Source organism: Triturus cristatus, chromosome 12 (genome assembly GCF_964204655.1).
Source record: "Triturus cristatus chromosome 12, aTriCri1.1, whole genome shotgun sequence".
In the NCBI taxonomy this organism is placed as follows: domain Eukaryota; kingdom Metazoa; phylum Chordata; class Amphibia; order Caudata; family Salamandridae; genus Triturus; species Triturus cristatus.
In genome coordinates, this window is record NC_140595.1 from 199,928,254 (window position 1) to 199,948,750 (window position 20,497).

Here is a 20,497-nt window from a genome sequence, read left to right on the forward strand (position 1 = left end):
GGGGCGAAGACCCACTGATTAACCACCGCCAGCTGGGAAGCCCAGTAGTACTGCTTCAAACCAGGGAGAGCAATCCCACCATCGTACCACCCCCTAGTCAGTTTGTGTATTGCGATGCGTGGGCTCTTCCCATCCCATAGAAGAGTCCTGACCTCGCTTTCCACACTTGCGAAATTGGCATCCGGAACCCTGTGGGGTTGTTCTGCAACACATAGGAATCGAGGAAGAGCCAGCATTTTTATACAGTGCTGCTCTGCCGAGCAAAATGAGGGGTAGCAACCGCCAATGCAAGATGTCGTTGTGAAGCCTGGCCAATGGGGCTCGGAGATGGGCATCATAAAATTGATCTGGGTGAGGGGTGATATAAATGCAGAGTTAGTGGAACCCATCAGATGCGACGATGATTTGGGTATCTTTCGGCAGCCGCGGTGCAGGGCCCTGTTGCATGAACAGGATGGATTTTGTCCAGTTTATGGCGTAGCCGGAATGGCAAATATGTGCAAGATTCTGTAAATTGAGGCCGATGGGGGTGCGATATAGAGCAAGATGTCATCAGCATAGAGTGAGATCCTATCCTCGTGCTGATCGGTCCATTTCAGGCCCCGGATCATGGGGTTGCCCCTTACCCAGGTCGCCAGTGGTTGCAACAGTAAAGCGAATATGAGGGGTGATAAGGGGCACCCCTGCCTAGTTCCTCTCTCTAAGTGGAAGGTCTGGGAGGTATGTTGGTTGACCACCACCTTAGCGGTAGGACACGTGTACAACAGCCTGACCCACTGAATAAAGTGGGGGCCGAACCCTAGGCGTTCAAGAAGAGCAAATAGATAGGGCCACTCAAGTGTGTCGAACGCCATTTTGGCATCTAGCAACAACAGTGCCGCGTCCTCCATAATAGTATTGACTCTCCCTATCACCCTGTGAAGTCTGCGAAGATTAAGGGCCGTGTTGCCACCGGGCATGACGCCTGAATGGTCAGGGTGCACAATCTTACAGATAATTGGGATCAGGCGATTGGCCAAGACCTTAGCTAAGATCTTGACTTCTGCTGTTAGTAGCTAAATGGGATGGTAAGACTCACATTTCATGGCCGGTTTGTCCGGTTTGTGAATGACAACAATGGGGCCAGCATCAGATCTGGAGGCAGCGATCCAAATTCCAAAACAAGTTACAACGCAGCCAGAAATGTGTTGCAAAAAGGTATAGGCTGATCTAAAAATGTCATCAATTGCAGCATCTGTCATACAGGGAGAAACAGCTAACTTAAGTGAAATCATCTCTGGGTTGACCCAGAAATTATTTGTTGGCTTTCTGGAGGAAATGAGGGACACTACTACCCATCTGGCAGGAGATCATCAAGTGGTAGCCAAGTACGAGCAGTGAAATATTCAACTATAGTATTTGTTGCGGTCTAATGTGAAAACACACAAATGTTAAGATTTGCTTCAAATGAGCAGACTTAACAGACTGCACCTGGGTAGAGCTTTGGCTATCTTGGTCCCTTTTACATTTTTATATGAACATATTTTTACTGGAAAATAAGTGTTCATAAACCTACCCTCAGAAGAGGATTAATATTTAGGACTATCAAAGGTGATTCAATGGTGATGATCGATATCACCCTTAACCCCAAATGGCAACATAAAGGGGGAATAGTCTGCACAGCTGGGACATCATGCCTGACCAGCCCAGAAAAGCAAATTGCAGGTCATCTCTTGCTCATCCTGGAATACGGTAGGCAATCTATTCCATACTCTGCTGATGACATCCCAACATTACATGTCTTCACTAAGAGCACTAGTTGCATATAAAAGGCTTAGCTAATAGAACATCACACTAAGAGACAAGGATTCCCAACAAGTGGTTCCTTGAAGCTAAATACATTTCCCAAATCCAAAGAAGATAAATCTGATCTAACTCCTGTAGCACTGATAATTAAAATGCATTGTCAGCAAACTCTGTCAAGCCTGTGTCCTCTTCCTGCCCAATGACTTCATACTCGCTCACTTACACATACTACCCCTCCAGTCAATAAAGTTTCACACCCTAATGCATGACGGACTGCATTGTGAGACAAGCAACACCTCGATCTCGGACAGGAACTACCATGAGTTTCCAGCCTCAATCACTCGTAATTCAAACCTCCCAAGACTGAACACAACAGTGCAAAAATACCTTGCTGTTCATTCTGTGCTTTAGTGAGCGTGCCTACTTGAAAATATGTCTGTCTTTCCTGTTTCCATTGATAAAGCAGGATTACTAACTCGTATAATTCACAATTGTGTGGATATTGTAAACCCCCACCCACCCCTCCCATTTCTATGTACCGGCTGGCTGATAAGCGCGCCATTTCAAATTTCTCATTGCAATGTTATTTACTACTGCAATAAGCAAGTAAAGTGAATAAACCCTGGGACCAGTCTCTATACAATTTTACTTCCGCAAAACTCTGGAATGTGGATAGTATCTTCTAGCACCAAAATAGTCTTAACTCATGTAACAGAAAAAAGTCACACACACCAAAAGCCCAGATAATAGGATTGTACAGATCTCTTTGTTACTTTGCACTTACAGGGTCCATCTCGAAATAGACCAGCTCTCCTCCGGTCAAAGCAATCACCACCTGCCGCTGGTTAACAGCACACTTAACAATTATCTTCTTTCCAGGTGTCTTCCACTCGTTTACTCTCTTGTCTGCACGAATGTGTCGGATACCGTCTGGGTACACCTGAAAGTTCAGAAATTGACTTAGCTGTATGCTTGGCTTAGATACACAGATTTGTAGATAAACAACCAGGAAGACGCAAAGTAAGCATTCACATTTTAGAGGATTGCATGCCTGTATGGAATGCATTAAGTAAAATAAATTGTTTTTGACTTTTTGCAGCACACGTCCATGGGAGCAAAGCTTTAGATCTTGTAGAAACTAAAGAAAGGCTTGTTAATTGCACTACCAGGTAGGCCAACTCTAGAAGATATAACTTATTTGTCTCATTCCACAATGTAAAAAGCATGAAATTCAGCATTTACAGCTCCCTTGCAGTAGGGCCAAAAGCAATTTGCATACGGTTGGTCCCATTTAAACAACAAATAATGTGTGACTTACATTAAAGGCATCATAGCCACTGAAACAGCCACAAGAAATGGAATACGTAACTGGATGCTTACCTGCACCAAAGCATCCTCCCCCAGCAAAGAGCAAGACAAGGTGGGTGTTGTGCCCAAGAAACCAGAGTCAGTCACTTCCTCCACAGTTTCCCCAATAGACAGTACCAGGGTGGCGTTGACGAAGGACACTATGATATAGGCATCATACTCATCTAAGGGAGAGGAGATGGGGAGAAAAGGCCAGTGTAGAGGCTTTATTAGGACATCAGACAAGACTGACACGGTGCATTAAATGCAGAAACAGTATAAAAAATAATTTATACCGGTAGCTGGGCCTGACCTATCATTACCAAAGCACAGTTGCAGTTCAGGAAACATTGTGGCAATCAGCAGAATAAATGAGAACTGCAGCTCAGCACACAGATTACAAACTCTGCCTCACACTAGAGCCAAAGAAGGAAAAATTAAGATCAATTTATAGGCTCCCTCCTAATTTGCCCCAAATATGAATCGCAACATAAATCTCAACTAAGAATGGTATTCTGTCGAACATGTATGGGTAGGCAAAGAACAGCCCAAACAAGGAACGAAATATACTATTTTTAGGCATATCAAGCTGTGAAAAATCTTTTGCCCACAAGTATACCCTATTGCATAGATCCCTGCTGAAACCCTTAACAGAAGGGAAGTGACCAAAGAACAGGTCTAGCCACTTATCAATGAAATCTCTCATTAGCATCACCTCATCTGCCTGTAACCCTTCAATGCTAAGCAATGCATTAAGCTCTTTTAGTCAATGTGTGCCACACACTCATTGGCTGAATGAAGCCAGAATACATCTCCCTCACCCAGCCTACTCATGTGTACCGCTAAACAGATTACAACCCAAAAGAGTTCAGCATGGGAAGAGGATGCACGGCATTATTTTTTGTGGGAAGAAGCATGAATCACTGAATGACTGTTTGAAACGTCAAAAACAATTCAGTCTCTTTCCTTCTCCCCAATCCTGACCATACAAGAGGAGACTGAAGCAGCAAACAGTCAAAATCACCATCTTCTATTTGAAGCCCAGGAAGACCAATTCACCCGCATCAGGTGCAAAGAGCATTTTATGACAAAAGAAGCACTTTCACAAATGAAAACTTGTCTCTGCACATTCAAACACACTGAATGAATATTCAGGAATGGGCAGCTCTCACCGGCATGTTTGCAAACATATTCATCCATTCAATTTAGCTAAGGGTTTGACCACACGGAAAAAAACAAAGAAGGGTGGTTGTTTCAGACACTGTGCCTGAAGCATACAGGAGATGGCTAGCTAGTGGTTGATCTTGCAAGACATTTCCAGCAGCTAATTTTGCTTAATTAGCCAGGCACTGCTACATAATCCTAAACCCTTTTTAAACTACTTGCTATCTTACATTATCAGTGTTCCACCAAAACACATTAACAGTGGACTGAGCGGAGACACAAGCGGTGTCTGTACAAACTACGGAAGCTGCTTTGGTGTACAAGTAAAGACGAACAGGAGGATATAAAAGTGAACACAAAAAGGGATAAACCAGTTAATTCTTGATCATAACATACCTTATCGGAATACAAAGATCACACAAACTGGTATTTCAAATACAGGATCTACAATGTCAGAAAATTTGCAAATTTTCAATAGGATGTTAGGTTACAATAAGTCTCAGTGATCCCCTCTCGCACCTAGGGAAGGGAGAAGATCCACTTCCAGAAATAGCCCCTGCCCTCCCCCAACACTTTAGACTGGCACTGTAGCAAAAATGAATGGCATGGCGAGTCCCTCCTCCGTGGCTCCTTTAAGGTGGACATGGAGCCAGGGATCCCCTCGTGTGTAACCTGAAACGGCAGAGGAACCCCTAGCACTGGGTACACACCTGTGGGGAATCAGCACCTCCACCACCAGACACCTGTGAAAGAGAAAGAGAGGCTTGGTATTGGTAGTGAGTATCACCACGTACCAGCCAGGGTTAGTATTTGCCATGTGATGCTCTAGATGGAAGGAGGGGATTCAGCTAATGTACTCGGCTCTTCTGGGCACAGTAATGTATGAAATCATTTATATCAACACCTGCTTCGCCACCAGTTTAGAAACAAGTTTAACTGCCTGCACATTTCCTTGTGATCAGGCTCTGAATTTTGCTGCCAGCAGTACGCCGGTTGGTTTTTACAAAGATAGTGTTTTCTACTCTCACGTTTGTTGGGTGTCTCAGAAAAATGAATACAAAACACAAAAACAAAGGTATAATAGACCAAATATAGGATAAATAGTGTACACTGAGTTTGCAGGGTGCTCCAACCGACATCACCTCTACCAAAGTAAATGAACATTTCCAGGCACAAGAGTTAAAGGTTGATCTCTAAACATGTGGCGGAGCGACAAAATTCCTCTTTGGAGAACAAAGTTGGTAAAAGAAAGTCTTTTCTTGCACACGCCAGGACACCACAATATCTGAATGTTTGAACATGCACCTACGCGACCATTACTAGGGCTCACACATCTCAAAGACCCGCTACTATGTCAAGACCCACTCATGTCATTCCTGCTTCTAAGGTGGTGAACTGTTGTGTGATACTTTGTTTTGCTGCTACCAGTGCTCTCAGAGATAACAGAAAAACAAAGTGTGTTGCATTCCCTTTAATTCGGTGCAACAAGAATGAAAGCAATGAAGGGAGGAAAAGTTAAATTACTTGAACAGCAACACAATTCCTCTTTTAGAAAACATCAGGAAAATCAGTGGTTGTCAAATGTATCTACTGCACTGCAGGACTTCAGCGATGGAATAGGAAATATGAGACGTTGAACTAGACGCAAAGACAATTAAAAGGGACCTGCTTTGCTACCATCACAACAGCTGTGGGGTGGAGTGTTATATAAATTATTTCCCGGCCTCCATGAGCAGTACAAGAGCTAATATTTTTAATTGTTACGGCCTGATGAGTCTTGGGAGATGAAGCAGATGGAGTTACCCCACTACCGTTGGTAAGATACCCATGTTGAAATAAAGATCTTGCTTATTAACAAATCACAGCAACAGAGTTTGCTCTGATCAACAGCATGTATTAAGGATGGGATTCTGGGGTTGAGAGGAATTCTATGTTCTGTAGAGCCTGAGCTGTCATTCGTACTTCAGTGTGGGTTGCTTAACCTTTCAAAGACACACGTCTTTATTAAGACAAAAAGGCACAAAAATAGATCACCCTCCTAATGGGAATAAAGCTGGGAGCCTACACTGAATGACCGGGGAGGACAGGGGAAGTGAAAACATGAAAGCACTCTACATACAGTGATCCATGAGGTTGTTGTTTCCTAGATAAAGGGCGCCCTCAATTGCAAAGATAAGTGCCCGCCTAAATTAGACCCTTCTGAAACTTGCATTGAAAGCTACACCCTTTGCTGGGATCTTAGCAGGACTAAAGCAGGGAAGTCAATATAGCAGTGCAGGTGCTTTCAGCTGCTACAGGAAAGCTTTCTACAGTCTGACTCAGCAAAGAACGGGGTTGCAACCATCAACACTCCAGTGCCTTGCTCCCTAGAACAATCTGAACCCTAAGCACCTTTCCATTGCTGGGATTCCCTTTAAAATCATTTAGTTTTAAGATCTGTAGCCCTCATTTATTACTTAATAATGGTGAACACAGTGACATTCTTCCCCCTTGTGAGTATGATAGGCCAGAGCCTAGATATTGAACTATCGTTTTAGTTCAGCTGTTTTGGGGAAGCTAACAGGAGGAAGAGGATCACCCTACACCTGTTGTCTTGAGACAAAGTGTGCAAACCCGGACCAGTTCCAATATCACAGCCTGGAACACGCAGAGAAAGGAGCACAACAGATTTACCCACAATAACAAGCTCAAGACACATGAAGGCAGTAATCCTACTGCAGGCCAGCCTGCTGTATCGAGGCTGAGATTCCCACTGGGAACGGCTGGGTGGGGAAGACTGGATCAGAATGCAAACTCTCCACATTTTGAAGTTCTGGAGAAGAGACATGAAGCTTCATCAAATTCCAGTCAGCCTAATCACAAGGGTAAAGGAGTGCCTCTCGTGCTACTCTCACATCATTTCTATATCTTTTGCAAACATGGCATACCTTCAAGGTGCTTTCTCACAGTCCAAACAGCATTTGGATTACCGGGCAGCTCCGAGACGGCCATTTCAGACACCTGAAATAAATGGAGGCGCTCTGTAAGCAGTGGCAGCAACCAAGTCAAGGGAAGCAACTTTGTCAAACATAACAGAGAGAGAACTAACAATATCATGCTAGGTTCAAAACTTCATGCCATCTGCAAGTAGACAACTACCAGATACAAAAGAGAGCAGCCTCAATGGGCCTTGTAGCTCTTTTATCACCAATAGCTAAGTACAGAACAATCTATTTTAACTTAAAGTAGCACAGGGAAAATACCCTCTGTAGAGTTGTTTTTTAAAAAAATACTTGTGCATGATGATTTTTTTTAGCAGAAAAATTATTAAAAAATCCATACATTTGTAGGATATGGGTACTGTGAACTTTTCTCTGCTGTTAAATCTGCCCGACTACTTCTCTAAAGACAAACTTTAAATTCATACATGAAGGAGCAGAACATGGACCATATAACTGTAGACTAAATTTCAGCACAGAGTAAGAAAAGATACACACATATGTACTCGTATGCGGGCTCATGAAACAAACCATACTCACTATTTATACCAAGCTAAAAAAAAAAATAGGTTTTGATCGATCACAGATCACCTCTTTGGGGCAATTGCCTCTAGATTGAATCCTTTAAAAATAAGAACACGGTTGTCATGATTTAAATGTTGGCAACTACTTCCTGAATGTAACCCTGTAAAACAACCTGAATGATTTCACATCTGGCCTTACAAAAAAAAAAAGGGGGGGGGGGGGGGGGGAGTAGTTTACCTCTGACTCTTGTTCTCTCGTAGGGGAATTTTGATTATAGGCATGAGCAGTGAATAGTCCCACCCACATGCAGGGACCCAGGCGCACTTCTTCAATATATATCTTCTTAAGTGTAGGCTTTCGCCTTTCATTGGGAAGGCCTGCAAAGACACTTAAGAAAGAAATATTATGCAGCCTAAAGATATAGGCTACAATGGCCCAATTCTTCATCATGAAATCAAAAAAGGCCAGAAAGAAGTATGTGTGTGTAATTTCACAATATTTAAGCAAACAGCACAAATATCCCACGCAACCCCTTTTTTATGATAGTGATGAAGGGGAGCTGGACAGTGTAGCCTAATAGACTGTCATTATATGGTTAAAAATAGAGACTGTGCCTTTAACCCTTTCGCTGCGGCGGGAATTCCGCCGCAGCGCTGGGGGGTGCGGGGGGGGCAGCGCGGTGGCGCTGTGCTCATGACGGAGCCGCTCCGTCATGAGCCACGGTTGAGCTGTGCTCTTGACGGAACGGTTCCGTCATGACTCCGCCCATTTGCGTTGTCCCCCCGCACAGGCAGGGAAACAGCGCCGCATAGGCGGAGCGGCCGCCAACGGCCGTGACATGACGGAACTGTTCCGTCATGAGCACAGCTCAACCGTGGCTCATGACGGAGCGGCTCAGTCATGAGCGGGGAAGGGGTTAAGAACCCAGAGACCACCAGTATCCCATCATGCTCAGCAGTTGGCAGTTACTTTAGTTCTTTTTTTAAAGGAGATGTATGATAATATTTAGAATACATGGTTAGCTCTGTCAATTCCACAGGGGAGGAAGGAGTGTGACTACAATGGAAATTCCCCTGTCAGAGAACAGAAGTTACAGGTAACAAACTATTCCTTCTCTTGTAGGGGATTTCCATTTATAGTGATAGGAACTGGACGGAGTAGCAAGCCCACCCACACTAAGTTGTGGAGAAGACAGAGGAACAACTAAGCTAGCCTTTAAGAACAATCTTCAACCCTTTTTAAAAATCCTTTATCACATGGATTTTGAAAAAAGGAGGCATGTGAAGGACACTTTCTGTAGGTAGTAAGAGCTGCCAGATGAACCTTTATAGAAGAGAACTGCAAGCCAGATTTAGCAAAGTGTAGTAGGTATGGAAAAATTGCATCTTCTTGGCAAGTAGTAGGGTCCACGTTCTTGGAGGAACACCAAATGCAAAATCTCTTCCACTTGAAGGCATACGCGGAACAGGTGGAAGGTCACTTCGCCTGCTTGAGAATCTCCATGCAGTCTTGTGGCAGGTTCAAACGTCAGTACTGCACTAGCTCAGGAGGCATGCAGTCAAGGGAGAGATCGGGGTGAATCATCTGGCCTAGCAGGTCTGGTCTGTATGGTGCTTGCGATGTGGACACTGGCCAATGAAGCAGGTCCATGAACCACTATTGACATTGCCACTCTGGAGCTATGAGGAGCATCTTGGCCCTCAAGTGGGGCAGCTTGATTAGGAATGCCAGGATCAGGGGAATCGGTGGAAAGGCATAAAGAAATATGCCAGACTGGTCAATCCATAGGGCATTCCCCAGTGCCCCTGGATGGTAGTACAGAGGCGAAGCCGCAGCATTTTTTCTTTTCTGCAGCGGCAAACAATGGTTGGGGCACCCGACATTTGAAAGACACTTTGAACAGCATCATTGTGCAAGACCCATATGTGGTTTTTGTCAGTTTTCTGACTAAGAGCCACCTCCATATCGCCTGGGCCTCTAGTGATAAGGCTCTGGACCGTGCACCCGCTTGTTAAGGTAGTACATGGTGGTTGTATTGTCCGTATAAACAAGCAGGGTCGTGAACGATGAGTGAAAGGCCTTGAGCTCAAGATGAACTGCGCAGAGTTCTAGGAGACTGATGTGATACGTCATCTCTATCTGCTACCATGTGCTCTAAATCTGGAGGTGATCCATGTAGATGCATTCGTCACTATGGTCTGAGAGGGGACCTGCTGGAAACAGCATCCCTTGCAGAAGACTGGCTGGAGAGCATCACTAATTTAGGGACTATTTTGCATGTATGGTCTTGTCTTCCCAGCTGCCTGTTAGTCGGTCCTACTGGTCCTCGAACCATTCCTGGAGAGGCCACATATGGAGGCGAGCATTTGGGGTCATTAGATGCATGAGGCCATTGAGAAGAGATGATTCAGGCCTCACTATTGGATGAGAAACTTTCATGATATTGTGACATTTCTGAAAGATCGATAAGCGTCTCTCCTCCGAAAGGAGGCACTTTTGCCTGTCTGGTGTCGATGGAAGCTCCCAAATGATGCAAAGTCTGAACCGCAGTTGGCATGTACTTGTTGAGGTTTACAAGAAGCCCCAACCATAGAAGGAGAACGCAGGTCCAGCTGAAATGAAGTTGGGCTGCCTGGGAAGATGAGGCCTTTATGGGCCAATAGTCTAAGTATGGGCAGATGAAGAATTGGGCTTTCTTAAAATGGGCTGCTGCCACTGCCATGCATTTGGCGAAAGCTCTGGGTGCTGACTTTAGGCCAAATGGAAGTACTGTGTACTGATAATGGTATTGCCCTGCAACGAACCTTAAAACTTTTCACACTTTCTGGCAATCAGGATATGAAAATATGCATTGTGAAGGTAAATGGAACACAGCCAATTTCCCTAGTGTAACTGGGGATAGATTTGATGCAATGCCAGCATCCAGAACTTTACTCGCCTAATCCATTTGTGGGCTGTCTTGAGATAGAGTACGGGTCTGAATTTGCTTTTGTCTTTCTTTTTTACTAGGAAGTACCTGGAATAAATACCTGGGCCCAGTTGTCTGTGGAGACCAGCTTCCACCGCCTTCTTTTGTAAAAGGATGTTGACTTCCGACCGCAGCAATGGGAGATGGCAATTAGATTGTTTTGGAGGAATGGACGGTGGTGAACCTGAGACAATATCCATTTTGCAGAATATTCAGAACCCAGGGTCTTTTGTGATATTTTGCCACTCTGCCAGATAAGGAGAAATGTTCCCCCCTACAGCAGTTTGTAACAGAAGAGGGAGGAAAATATACTCATGGCTTGGGCGCTATTGATTGTTTACCTACCTAAGCAGGCTGTTGGTTAGAGCGTCTTTTTGTCCGTTTTAGCTGTTGCTGGTATGATCTTTTGTGTCGTTGCGGAGATCTACCTGTGTACCACTGAGGGGTTTTAAACCTTTGGGAATAAAAACAACGTTGGTAAGGTCTGAACATTTTTCTCTGTTCTTTTGGTCTCTTTACACCCACTGCTTTCAGAGACACCATTTCTCTTTTCATTCTCGCCATTTCATTGTTAGTGGGACTTCCAAAGAGAGTGGAACCTGAGAATGCCAAGTTCTGTATGTGTTGTTGAGCCTCCGGCTTGAGGGATGTCAACCAGAGTCAACCATGTCTCCTTATGGTCACTCTGTGACAGTATCCATGTGCGGCTAGCAAGGAAGAATCCGCTTCTGCGCTAATCACCCGCTTAGATACCATTGCTCCCGCGTTGTCTATATGCATGAAGTCTTCTCTTTTCTCTTGGAAGATGTTCATCGAAATGCTGGATGGGGTTGCAGAGGGCTCTGTCATGTCTGCCCAAGAGAGCTGTTGAACTGGCTACCTTCATTGATGTTGCTGTAGTGCTGTAGACTTTGCGGCCAGCCGAGTTCAGTTTTCTACTTTTTATTCGTAGGAGCAGATGATGGAGAAGTGGAGTGGTACTTCTTAGCAGCTAATATTACTACAGAGTCTGGTGGAGGAACAGAGGGTCTTGATCCGGAGACCAGTATTTCTTTATTAGCCTTGATGGAGCAGGCTTAAGCATGGCCAGTGTCAAAAACCGCGCCATGGCAGGTCCTAGGAGGCCAGGGACCAGTGGTAGTAGAGGATTTGAAGCTGTATGTTAGTGTACTGTCGCGAATATCACAGATGTGGAAGGTGTTTGTATATTTAGTTTGGCCGCTCCTCGAACCAGGGCCTTCTGGAAGGTTGTAATGTCATCCACAGGTTAGATACGAGGGGGTGAAGAATCTGAAAGTGTAGAAGAATATCCTCCTGTAGACGTGGAAGAAGTACCTGTATGACTACAATGAGATTTTGACCTAGATCTTGTATGGAGTGACCCATGTCGATGAGAACGGCGTGACGATGTTGATGAGCTGCTATCATGTGTATGATGGCAAGAGTGGTGGCACGTTCGAAAGTGCGACCTATTCCTCACAGCTGGAATGTCTCTCGGTGTAAATGGCACCACTGGAGGAAGCGCTATTAGTGGAGGTAGTAGTTGAAGAGGCGAAATTGGTTACGGTGGTGAAGACAACAGAGGAGACTGACATGGTACCTCAATGGGAGAGGGCAAATACGCACTTGAATATTGATTCTGGCGATAAATAAATTGCACTCTTCTTCTTCCTCATCTCTTGGTGTCCCCTTGACGCCGAGAAACTCAACATTGCACTACTACGTTTTGAAGTCATTCCACTCCTCAACCCACTCCTTACTGTCGATGAGGCACTCCGACAGCGAATGCAGTCTGAGCGTCGACAGGGTATGGCCTTTTGACGTAGACGGGGTCGTCTCGACGACGACAGACGTCACTTCCTCAACATCGATCCACCTCTTGACGGCAAACAATATTGAGCAGTACCTTGCATTGACGTCAATCTTTTCTACGTCCGTCAGGACCAATGTCGTTTTTGCCCAGAAAACGTCTTTTCAGACCTCCCACATCCTCTAGAGGTTGAAGAAAGAGCCCTGGAGGAAGACTGAACTTACCCCTTGCTCTGAGGTCCCACCTTCATGCTAGGTTAGCTGCTGCCATCTCTTTTCAGGCCCATGAAGGTAAATTCTCTCTCTCTCTCCCTCCCTCTCTCACGTAAGTGGAGTCGCAAAAAGTCCCTGCAGACTTCGTGATGCTCCGTTTTGGTCTTCTTCCCACATTTTTGGCACTTGCCAAATAATGAAGGTGTTTTATTTGACAAAACAAAACCCTTCACTTTTCTGTCAGAAAAAGGCAGGACGAGATGAAAAACGTCAAATAAAGGTGTTCTCACCAGTTTGTACTGGAGAATTTTGATGAGAAAAAAAGACTAAAAAGGCAGAGCTCAATGCTCTGGGGTCCTGTCAGCATGAGCCAAAAAAAGAACTGAAGCAACGGACATTTGCTGAGCATGATGGGATGCTGGTGGTCTCTTGTGTTCTCAATTTTTTGCCATATGCCAGCCTATGAGGCTACACTGCCCTGCTCTCCTTCATCTCCATCATAAAAAAGGGTTTGGGAAGGAAATTTATGCTGTTTGCTTAAACATCATGATACTTCTTTCTCACCCTCTTGACTTCATGATGAAGAACTGGGCAATCTGTAGCCTATGTCTATAGTTTGCATAATCTGTCTCTTTCCTAAGAGTCTTAACAGGCTTTCCTGAATAAAGGCAAAAGAATACAATTAAGAAGATATATATTGAAGAAGTGCTCCTATGAGAGAACACCTGGTGTCACAAACTCCAATTATACATCCACATCACTCTGCTACAGTATGAATACCAACTGGGCTAATGTGTGACTTTTGGATGGGTTTAACAATGGCATGCCATTTGTAAGTTCAGAGCCTAACTGGATTGAGCCAAAAAATTTCAAAACTGATGCAGGTTTCTCACCTCTAGACCATGTCTCAGGACTCTCAGAGATGACCGGGGTCCCCTTCCACAAGCTACATACAACTGGGGTGTGTCTTCATTAGCCAAATCCGCAATCTGCAGAAAGAAAAAAAGCATGAGGCATGCACATGAAAGATGATAACAAAAAGAGCGGCATGTGGAGGTTTTAAGTTACAGCAAAAGGAAATAAGCAACAATTTACAAATGACTGCTTTGTCAAATAAAGTAGGAGATCCCTGCCTGAGAGTAGTGAGCTTGCAAGCTTTGCTTTTTCTACTACTAGTTTTGAAGATTCCCAGAAAAAGAAAGGTTTTAAGGCCTACATCACGAGGGCCAGAAACAGATCCATTATGGTCAGAGTCGTTGTGTGCGACGTGATCCTGACCTTTCCCTGAGGAAAATGCCAAGTGACCTTGCACAGACATACAAAGAATGAACTTAAAGGGCAAGGATCCCTAGCCATCATATGCAATTTCCAAGCATACCCTATTGTATGCCCACTGTAAGAAGCTGGCTCTGTACATGGGACTACCACTAGTTGATTATACCGTGCACAGAGTCCAGGGGTTCCGCAAAAGTGTAGAACGCCCAATGTAAAACCCAAAGTGCTCCATTAGATGTAGTGTGTGTGAGCAGCCTTAGACCTAACACAAGAGTGCAAGACATTTATAGCACAAAAGTTATCAATAATGGACACATGACTCAAGAAGGAGATCCAGGCCAATTTTTTAAAATATACTTAGTTTCATTTTAAGGCAAAAATCTGCACAATACAGTAAGTACGTTTTTTAAATAAAAATACTTTTTACTTGGAAAAATCAACACTAATTCACTGCAGGCACCACGGTGGAGATCAGGAGAGGTCAGTCAGCACTGGACACGAGGTCAGAATCGCAGGGGAGACTTCACTGCACAGGTGAGCCACTCAGACATGGGCGTCTGGTGCATAATGGGTAGGTGTAAGGATGGGCAAGGATGGGCGGACACAGGACATTGATGTAGAGCGGGTTTTATTTTTCAATATGCTCTTTTAGTGTAATACGCCAGTCTGTGACGACAGGATAATGCATCTTATCCTTTTAGGTGTATGGACTTTCAGCAGCAAGGTCCGGATAATCCTCGTTTCCCCGGGGTCGTCACCTCTCGATGGTTCCATGGTTCGTTATGGGGAGAGAAGAGATATGGAGACCGTAAGGTTTTTGAATTGTTACGAGTGAAGGGAAAAGGCGTGAGGGACCACCGGTGCACAATCACACAGCTAGTGAGTAGTGTGAAGGGGATACAAGACCCATGCGGATGATGGGTGCTGCTTAAGGAACAGACTTCCTTCCCACCCACCCCGTGACACAGTCTCGTACCTTTTGTAGCCACGCTCCTCCTGGAGCGTGGCTCGGCGCAGCACCGTTTAGGAGGCCTCCCGGCTCCCTGGTCGGTACCACCTTCGCGGGGTTAAGCAACAGCAGGTTTCCGTCCTTTGGTTCCTCCGGCTCCTCGTTTCTCCAACTGCTTCTTTCTCTTCCAGCTACCTTCTAGTTGGTTTCCCGGGCTCCCTCGAATGGCCAGCTGCAGTATAAGTCATCGTGACGTTGCGGGTCACCCAGCCCTCCGCTACGGTTAAAGGGGCCGCTCTCTGTGACTGTCTCCTGCGGGATGCTGCCGTACTTGCTACAGTCTTCAGGCTGGAGAAACAAAGGGACTTGCTGGGTGAGAGATGTCTCCCTCACCTATCTGTCTCGGAGGGTCGCGAGGGGAGGTAAAACCATGACAGTAGGGATCGCGTTTCCAACTGGCTCCGGAGCACTTGGAGCTGGTTTCTTCTGGACAGATCTGCTCTCCATGGGAGATTGGGAGTATTTGTCAAAGGTAGCAGTCCTCCCAGGGTTTTCAGAGGTCACTGGCTGCAAGACCTGATGCAGGTTCATTGAAAATGGACAGGCCGGTAGGGCTGGGGCCAAGGCAGTGGTAGTCTTCAGTCTTCTCTGCAGGAATGTCTTCTTGCTTCTTAGGTTGTCGCAAATCCAGTGTCTAGGGGAGCCACCTAAATACTGGATTTAGAGGAGTTTTAGGGGAGTAGCAAGTAGGGCCAACGGGTACCTTACCCAGGGTGATTACACCCTCTTATGCCACCCTTCTGTGGGAGGGGACATAGACCTAGCCCCAATTGGAGGGGTCCCCCATCTTCAACATGGCAGGCACTGAAAGATGCGCTTCCATCGCCTCTCACCCCATAGGGGTGGAGGTGGCAGAGATGGACACACCTCCTATTCTCTTAAATTTTCCAACCCAAAGTGGGGGTGTAAACCAAGGGGCTGCCATCTGCTGCTAGCAGCAGAGACTGGAGGCCGCATTACAAAGGCAGCAGGCCTTTAAAGCTTCCTCTTTTGACCACTGGCCCATCCTGGGGAAGGAGGCGTGACATCTCTGCCCAGGATGTGCATTCTTTAAGGTCACAGAGAGCAGGGGCTCTCTACCCAGGGGCCCAGAAACATGTCTGGTGGTGGCTGGCTACCTGCAGCCAGAGACCACACCAGGGTTGGTAGGTTTTCAGGGGGCACCTCTGAGTATATGGTACAAGAAATCCCACACTGGCATCAGTATGGATTTATTGAAGGAGTAGTTTGGTATCAAACACTCCTGAGCTCAATGAAGCCATCATGGTGCTGAGGAACTCGAGTTTCCAGCCCATGTACTCTCTATGGCTTCACTGGCACTTACAATATTAAGTAATGGGACCCCAATATTAGAGGGGCATATCTGCTCATGCATATATGCCCTCACCAGTGGTATAGTGCACCCTCCCTTAGGGCTGTGAGGCCTGTTTGAGGGGTGACTTACCTATGCATTCAGGCAGTGCTAGCTCTCATAGCACACAGGCAGGGCACCATGTCGTGTTTTCACCCTGGTCTCCACCCAAACACGTAGCCTGCAGTGTCAATGTGTGTTTGGCGAGGGGTCCTTTAGGCTGGCACAATTCGTGCTGCAGCCCTTAGGGACCCTTTTTGGCCTCCTAACCCTAGGGGTACCACTTACTAGGGACTTACAAGTAGTGTCTATGGTATTGCCAATTGGGGTACAATTGCATAGTTTTGGGAAAGAGATCTGGCATTATGGACCTGGTTAGCAGGAATCCAGCGCACTACCAGGTGACACACATCAAATACCAGGCAAAAAGTGGGGGGCCATGTCAAACGAGCATTGGCATAGCCAATAGGTCTCGCCTTTGGGCCCTTATGTGTTAAGCCACGCAACAGTTGATGTTGTTGCACAATGGATATTGTGCTGCATAACTAAATGTCTGAGGGTTTGTGAGTTCTAGGTGCACTGGGGCGTGGCCTGATAGTGTACTGGCCAAATGCGTGGCCATAGCTCCCCATAGCGTCGCCTCCATGGAGATAAGCCAATAGTCTATTTTCGACCAGGTTTTGTGTTAAGAGGAGACAAGTTCTCTCCCTCTGTTCCCCTCGAGACCATCTCCATATATCCAGTAAATTATTGTCGTGTATGAGGGTATTAAGTACGGACGCCACACCTGGATGTGGGCGGTCCAACAGACCAGTCACAGTTGTCGTAAAAACGACATTGAAGTCCCCATCCCCAAAGTCTCACTCCGTGGTCCAACTACGCCACCAGCCCCCTCTCGGGTTTATGTAGGGAAATAGCCCTTTTGAGGTCTCGCTGAGCCAGCGCATGCGCTGCTCTGCGAGAAATTTAGTGTTCGGGTTTTCAAAGTGCTGCCACAGGCTTTTGGTGGCCGTGCACGCGCGCAGGCGCCATCTTTCTTTGATCGCGATCCCATTCACGGGTCGCGCGGCCGTGTCACTTTCACGGCCGCGCGGCCAATGCTGGTTTTAACTTTGAGCGCGTGCGGCTAATGCTTGTCATAAGGGGGCGGTGATGGCATGCTTACATTGTTAGTATTAAGTATATATTTGGTATTTGTGTAGTATTTTACTGTAATATATTTATGGTATGTAATGCTTCTGTCACCTACCTGCTTTTTGTTATTTATAGTATGCTCATGATCTGCACTATGGAACTTTGCTTTGGGTGAGTGTTTCAGGCTGCTCCACCCACCATCTCTCCCCCTTGGAGAGGAGACCTTCGCCCTTGGAAAGCTTGCAGTGAAGGGCTAGGCATCTGGTGCTAAGGCTTGGGGAGTAAGGTCATTAATACAGCCCGGAAGGGTCACACCCAGCCAGGCTCTGGTTATGAGCAGAGTCAGAGGAATAGGACATTTCTGGATGACCCAAAAGCAGTACAGATATGGCTTTGGACTCCACAGAATACTTCTTTTTACACAACTTATAGTGTACTTTGGTGCATGTTTGGAATTTGTAGGCCCTAGGGAAGTGAAACTACCCCATATGGTCCCCATCTTCATAGGAGAATAATGGGAGTGTTCCTTCAGAGAAACCAGTAAAGCACACTGACTTTCCCTTACATGTGGCTTCCCATAGTATAAAGCCTATTCCATGTCACCACCCAACTCTGCATAATTCCTGCCACACCATTCTATCTGTACTTGCTCCTGGGCTGCGCACGACAGGAATCTCCTCTGCGCGCCCCCTACACGTGTGCACACGCATGTACACACGTCTACATGTAACCAGCCCGGTGCCCCTAACTCCGGCTGCGGTGCAGCCGTTTACTCTCATCAGGGGGACACTTGTAAAATCCACATGCAGTCTCTTTCATCATAAGTTCCCTGTGGGTGAGTCCCAACTTATGAGGCTCTCCCACAGTAAAAGCAAAAACAAATGAGGTGTTCAAAAAGCGAAAAATCCAGGCTTCTCAGATGGTCAGAACCACCTTCTAACATCCGTTTTCTATGTTGTTGTTAAAACACTGCACTTTAAATGTATTCCAGGAAAAAAAACATCCCACCCGCGAACAAGGGTGTTCCATGCTGAAACACATTGGGTTGTTCAGCATGGAGTAAAATAAACTTCATGAGCTAATTTGGATTATGCTATGTACAGTGAACGGAAGTGGTCCGTAAAAAAAACAGGGTTCCTCAACCCCGATGCGCACCAGGCTTGGCTCTTCAAGGACTTCTGTGGCTGGAAATTATGAATATATATATATATATATATATATATATATATATATATATATATACACACACACACACACAAAAAAGAAGTGAGCAGATTCAGAGTGTCGCTGGTGTTGTATGGTGCTCTATACAGGAGCTGCTCTCCACCTAATCTTAGTTAGTACCCAGACACTTCACTTTTTTTTGCATAATTTATTTGGCAGTCCAAGCCTGATATCCCTAATTAAAATAAAAATAAAACAAGAGCGCAAGACACTAAAAGTATATAACTAAGCAAATCTGACTGGACCGACACAGGCCCATCTCCCTCCCTCTGTTGGAAAGACCTGTGTGCACAATCTCATCTTGCCACCTCACTGTACTGCTCAGAGGTCTGTTGCTCTTCAACTGCATGTGCACTGTGTTAATTCCAATATCCACTTGAAAATCTTTTTGCTCTGAAACATTCACATCTGTGATGCATCACATTGTAAATCTAAAAGGATGCTAAAACAATAGTTCGAGAAAAAATATAGTTTTTAACATAGAGAAATTATTAAAATGCCTCACAAGGAAAGCGTGCTTTTCTGAGCAATGGCATACCTTTTGTTCAAGCAAAATGGCATAGATCTTATATAAACACTGGCTTGATGAGAGGCTGTACATGTATAACATTTAGACAAAGACTACCATCCTGCAGTTGCTCAGAAAAGTAATGAAAATTAGCGATCAAAAAGTAAAAAAAAAAAATAAAAAAAAAAAAAATCAGTGAATGTATATTCAACACTTGTCCTTAGGAAGTGTCAATACTTTAAAGCTTATTTAGGACCAGGGTGGATGAGGGTTACCGTCCTTAACAAAACAAGTCTTCAGTAGAGATACGCAATTTTATATACCACACGTAACTCTTTGTGTTATTTATTTTTATTTGGGGAGCACTATGTGTTTGGTGTGGTCAAGCGCTCCCATCACACCCTTCTTAGGTTGTGTTATTTTAGAACCATGCCCGCATTCTTGAGTTGAAGCATTTCGGTAAAGGTGGTAGTTGCCATAACTGGTCACACTAATATTGTTATCCTATGTCCAGTTTCTAGCATGTTATCTCCAGCTTTTAACAGTCGAAAGATTGACTAGTGACAATGTTACTGACAATTCTTGTCCATCTTTTAATGATGGAAGTGAAACGCAACTCAGAAGAGTGGATTTCACACTACCACCAAATTCTACCCACACTCAATCACTGTCAAGATGAAGGTCCTGCTGCTTAAGTCAACTACGTATCACAAACAGCAAGCAAACGTATGGAGAACAGCAGTGTTTTGAGTATCTCCACCCATCATCGGATATTTGTATCGTCTGCGCTACTACTACCAGAGAACAAGACCAGGCACACAAGCAGTCTTCTCAGAAACACATCTGAACAAACTGAAAAAACACAAAAAGATAAGAAGCCCAAGTAGACAGATCCAATGCTTGCCACGCCATCTGGGTTAACAGACTCAACGGAAGCAGAGTGGCATGTATGCTGAAGATGTGTCCATGCACATGCATACCTGGCAGCAGAGAATGGGAGATAAACTGTCCTGCTCATCAACCAACACCAAGTTCTTAAGCGTCCTAGGCTGGAAAAAGAAAGTATCCCCTTCTTCTAGAGGCATAGCTGATGAAAATTCAGGTTCCTCATCATCATCTCCCAAGTGGGCAATTTGGTACAGGTAACTGAAAGAAAAGAAAAAAAAAAAAGAGTAAGTTGTGTATGCTTCCGTTGTGTCTAATCATG

At 45.2% G+C, this 20,497-nt stretch overlaps 1 protein-coding gene across 2 annotated transcripts in view; it reads right to left on the reverse strand.

Annotated features, from left to right (window-relative positions):
- SF3B3 (splicing factor 3b subunit 3) overlaps positions 1–20,497 on the reverse strand; it is a 152,371-nt gene that overhangs the window by 96,276 nt on the left and 35,598 nt on the right. For both annotated transcript variants that reach the window (XM_085640008.1, XM_085640009.1), the window contains 5 exons: positions 20,271–20,436; positions 13,683–13,778; positions 7,224–7,296; positions 3,166–3,317; positions 2,570–2,725 (listed from right to left, as the gene is read on the reverse strand). In XM_085640008.1, coding sequence (XP_085496134.1) covers positions 2,570–2,725; positions 3,166–3,317; positions 7,224–7,296; positions 13,683–13,778; positions 20,271–20,436 — 643 coding nt within the window. The remainder of the gene's footprint in view (positions 1–2,569; positions 2,726–3,165; positions 3,318–7,223; positions 7,297–13,682; positions 13,779–20,270; positions 20,437–20,497) is intronic.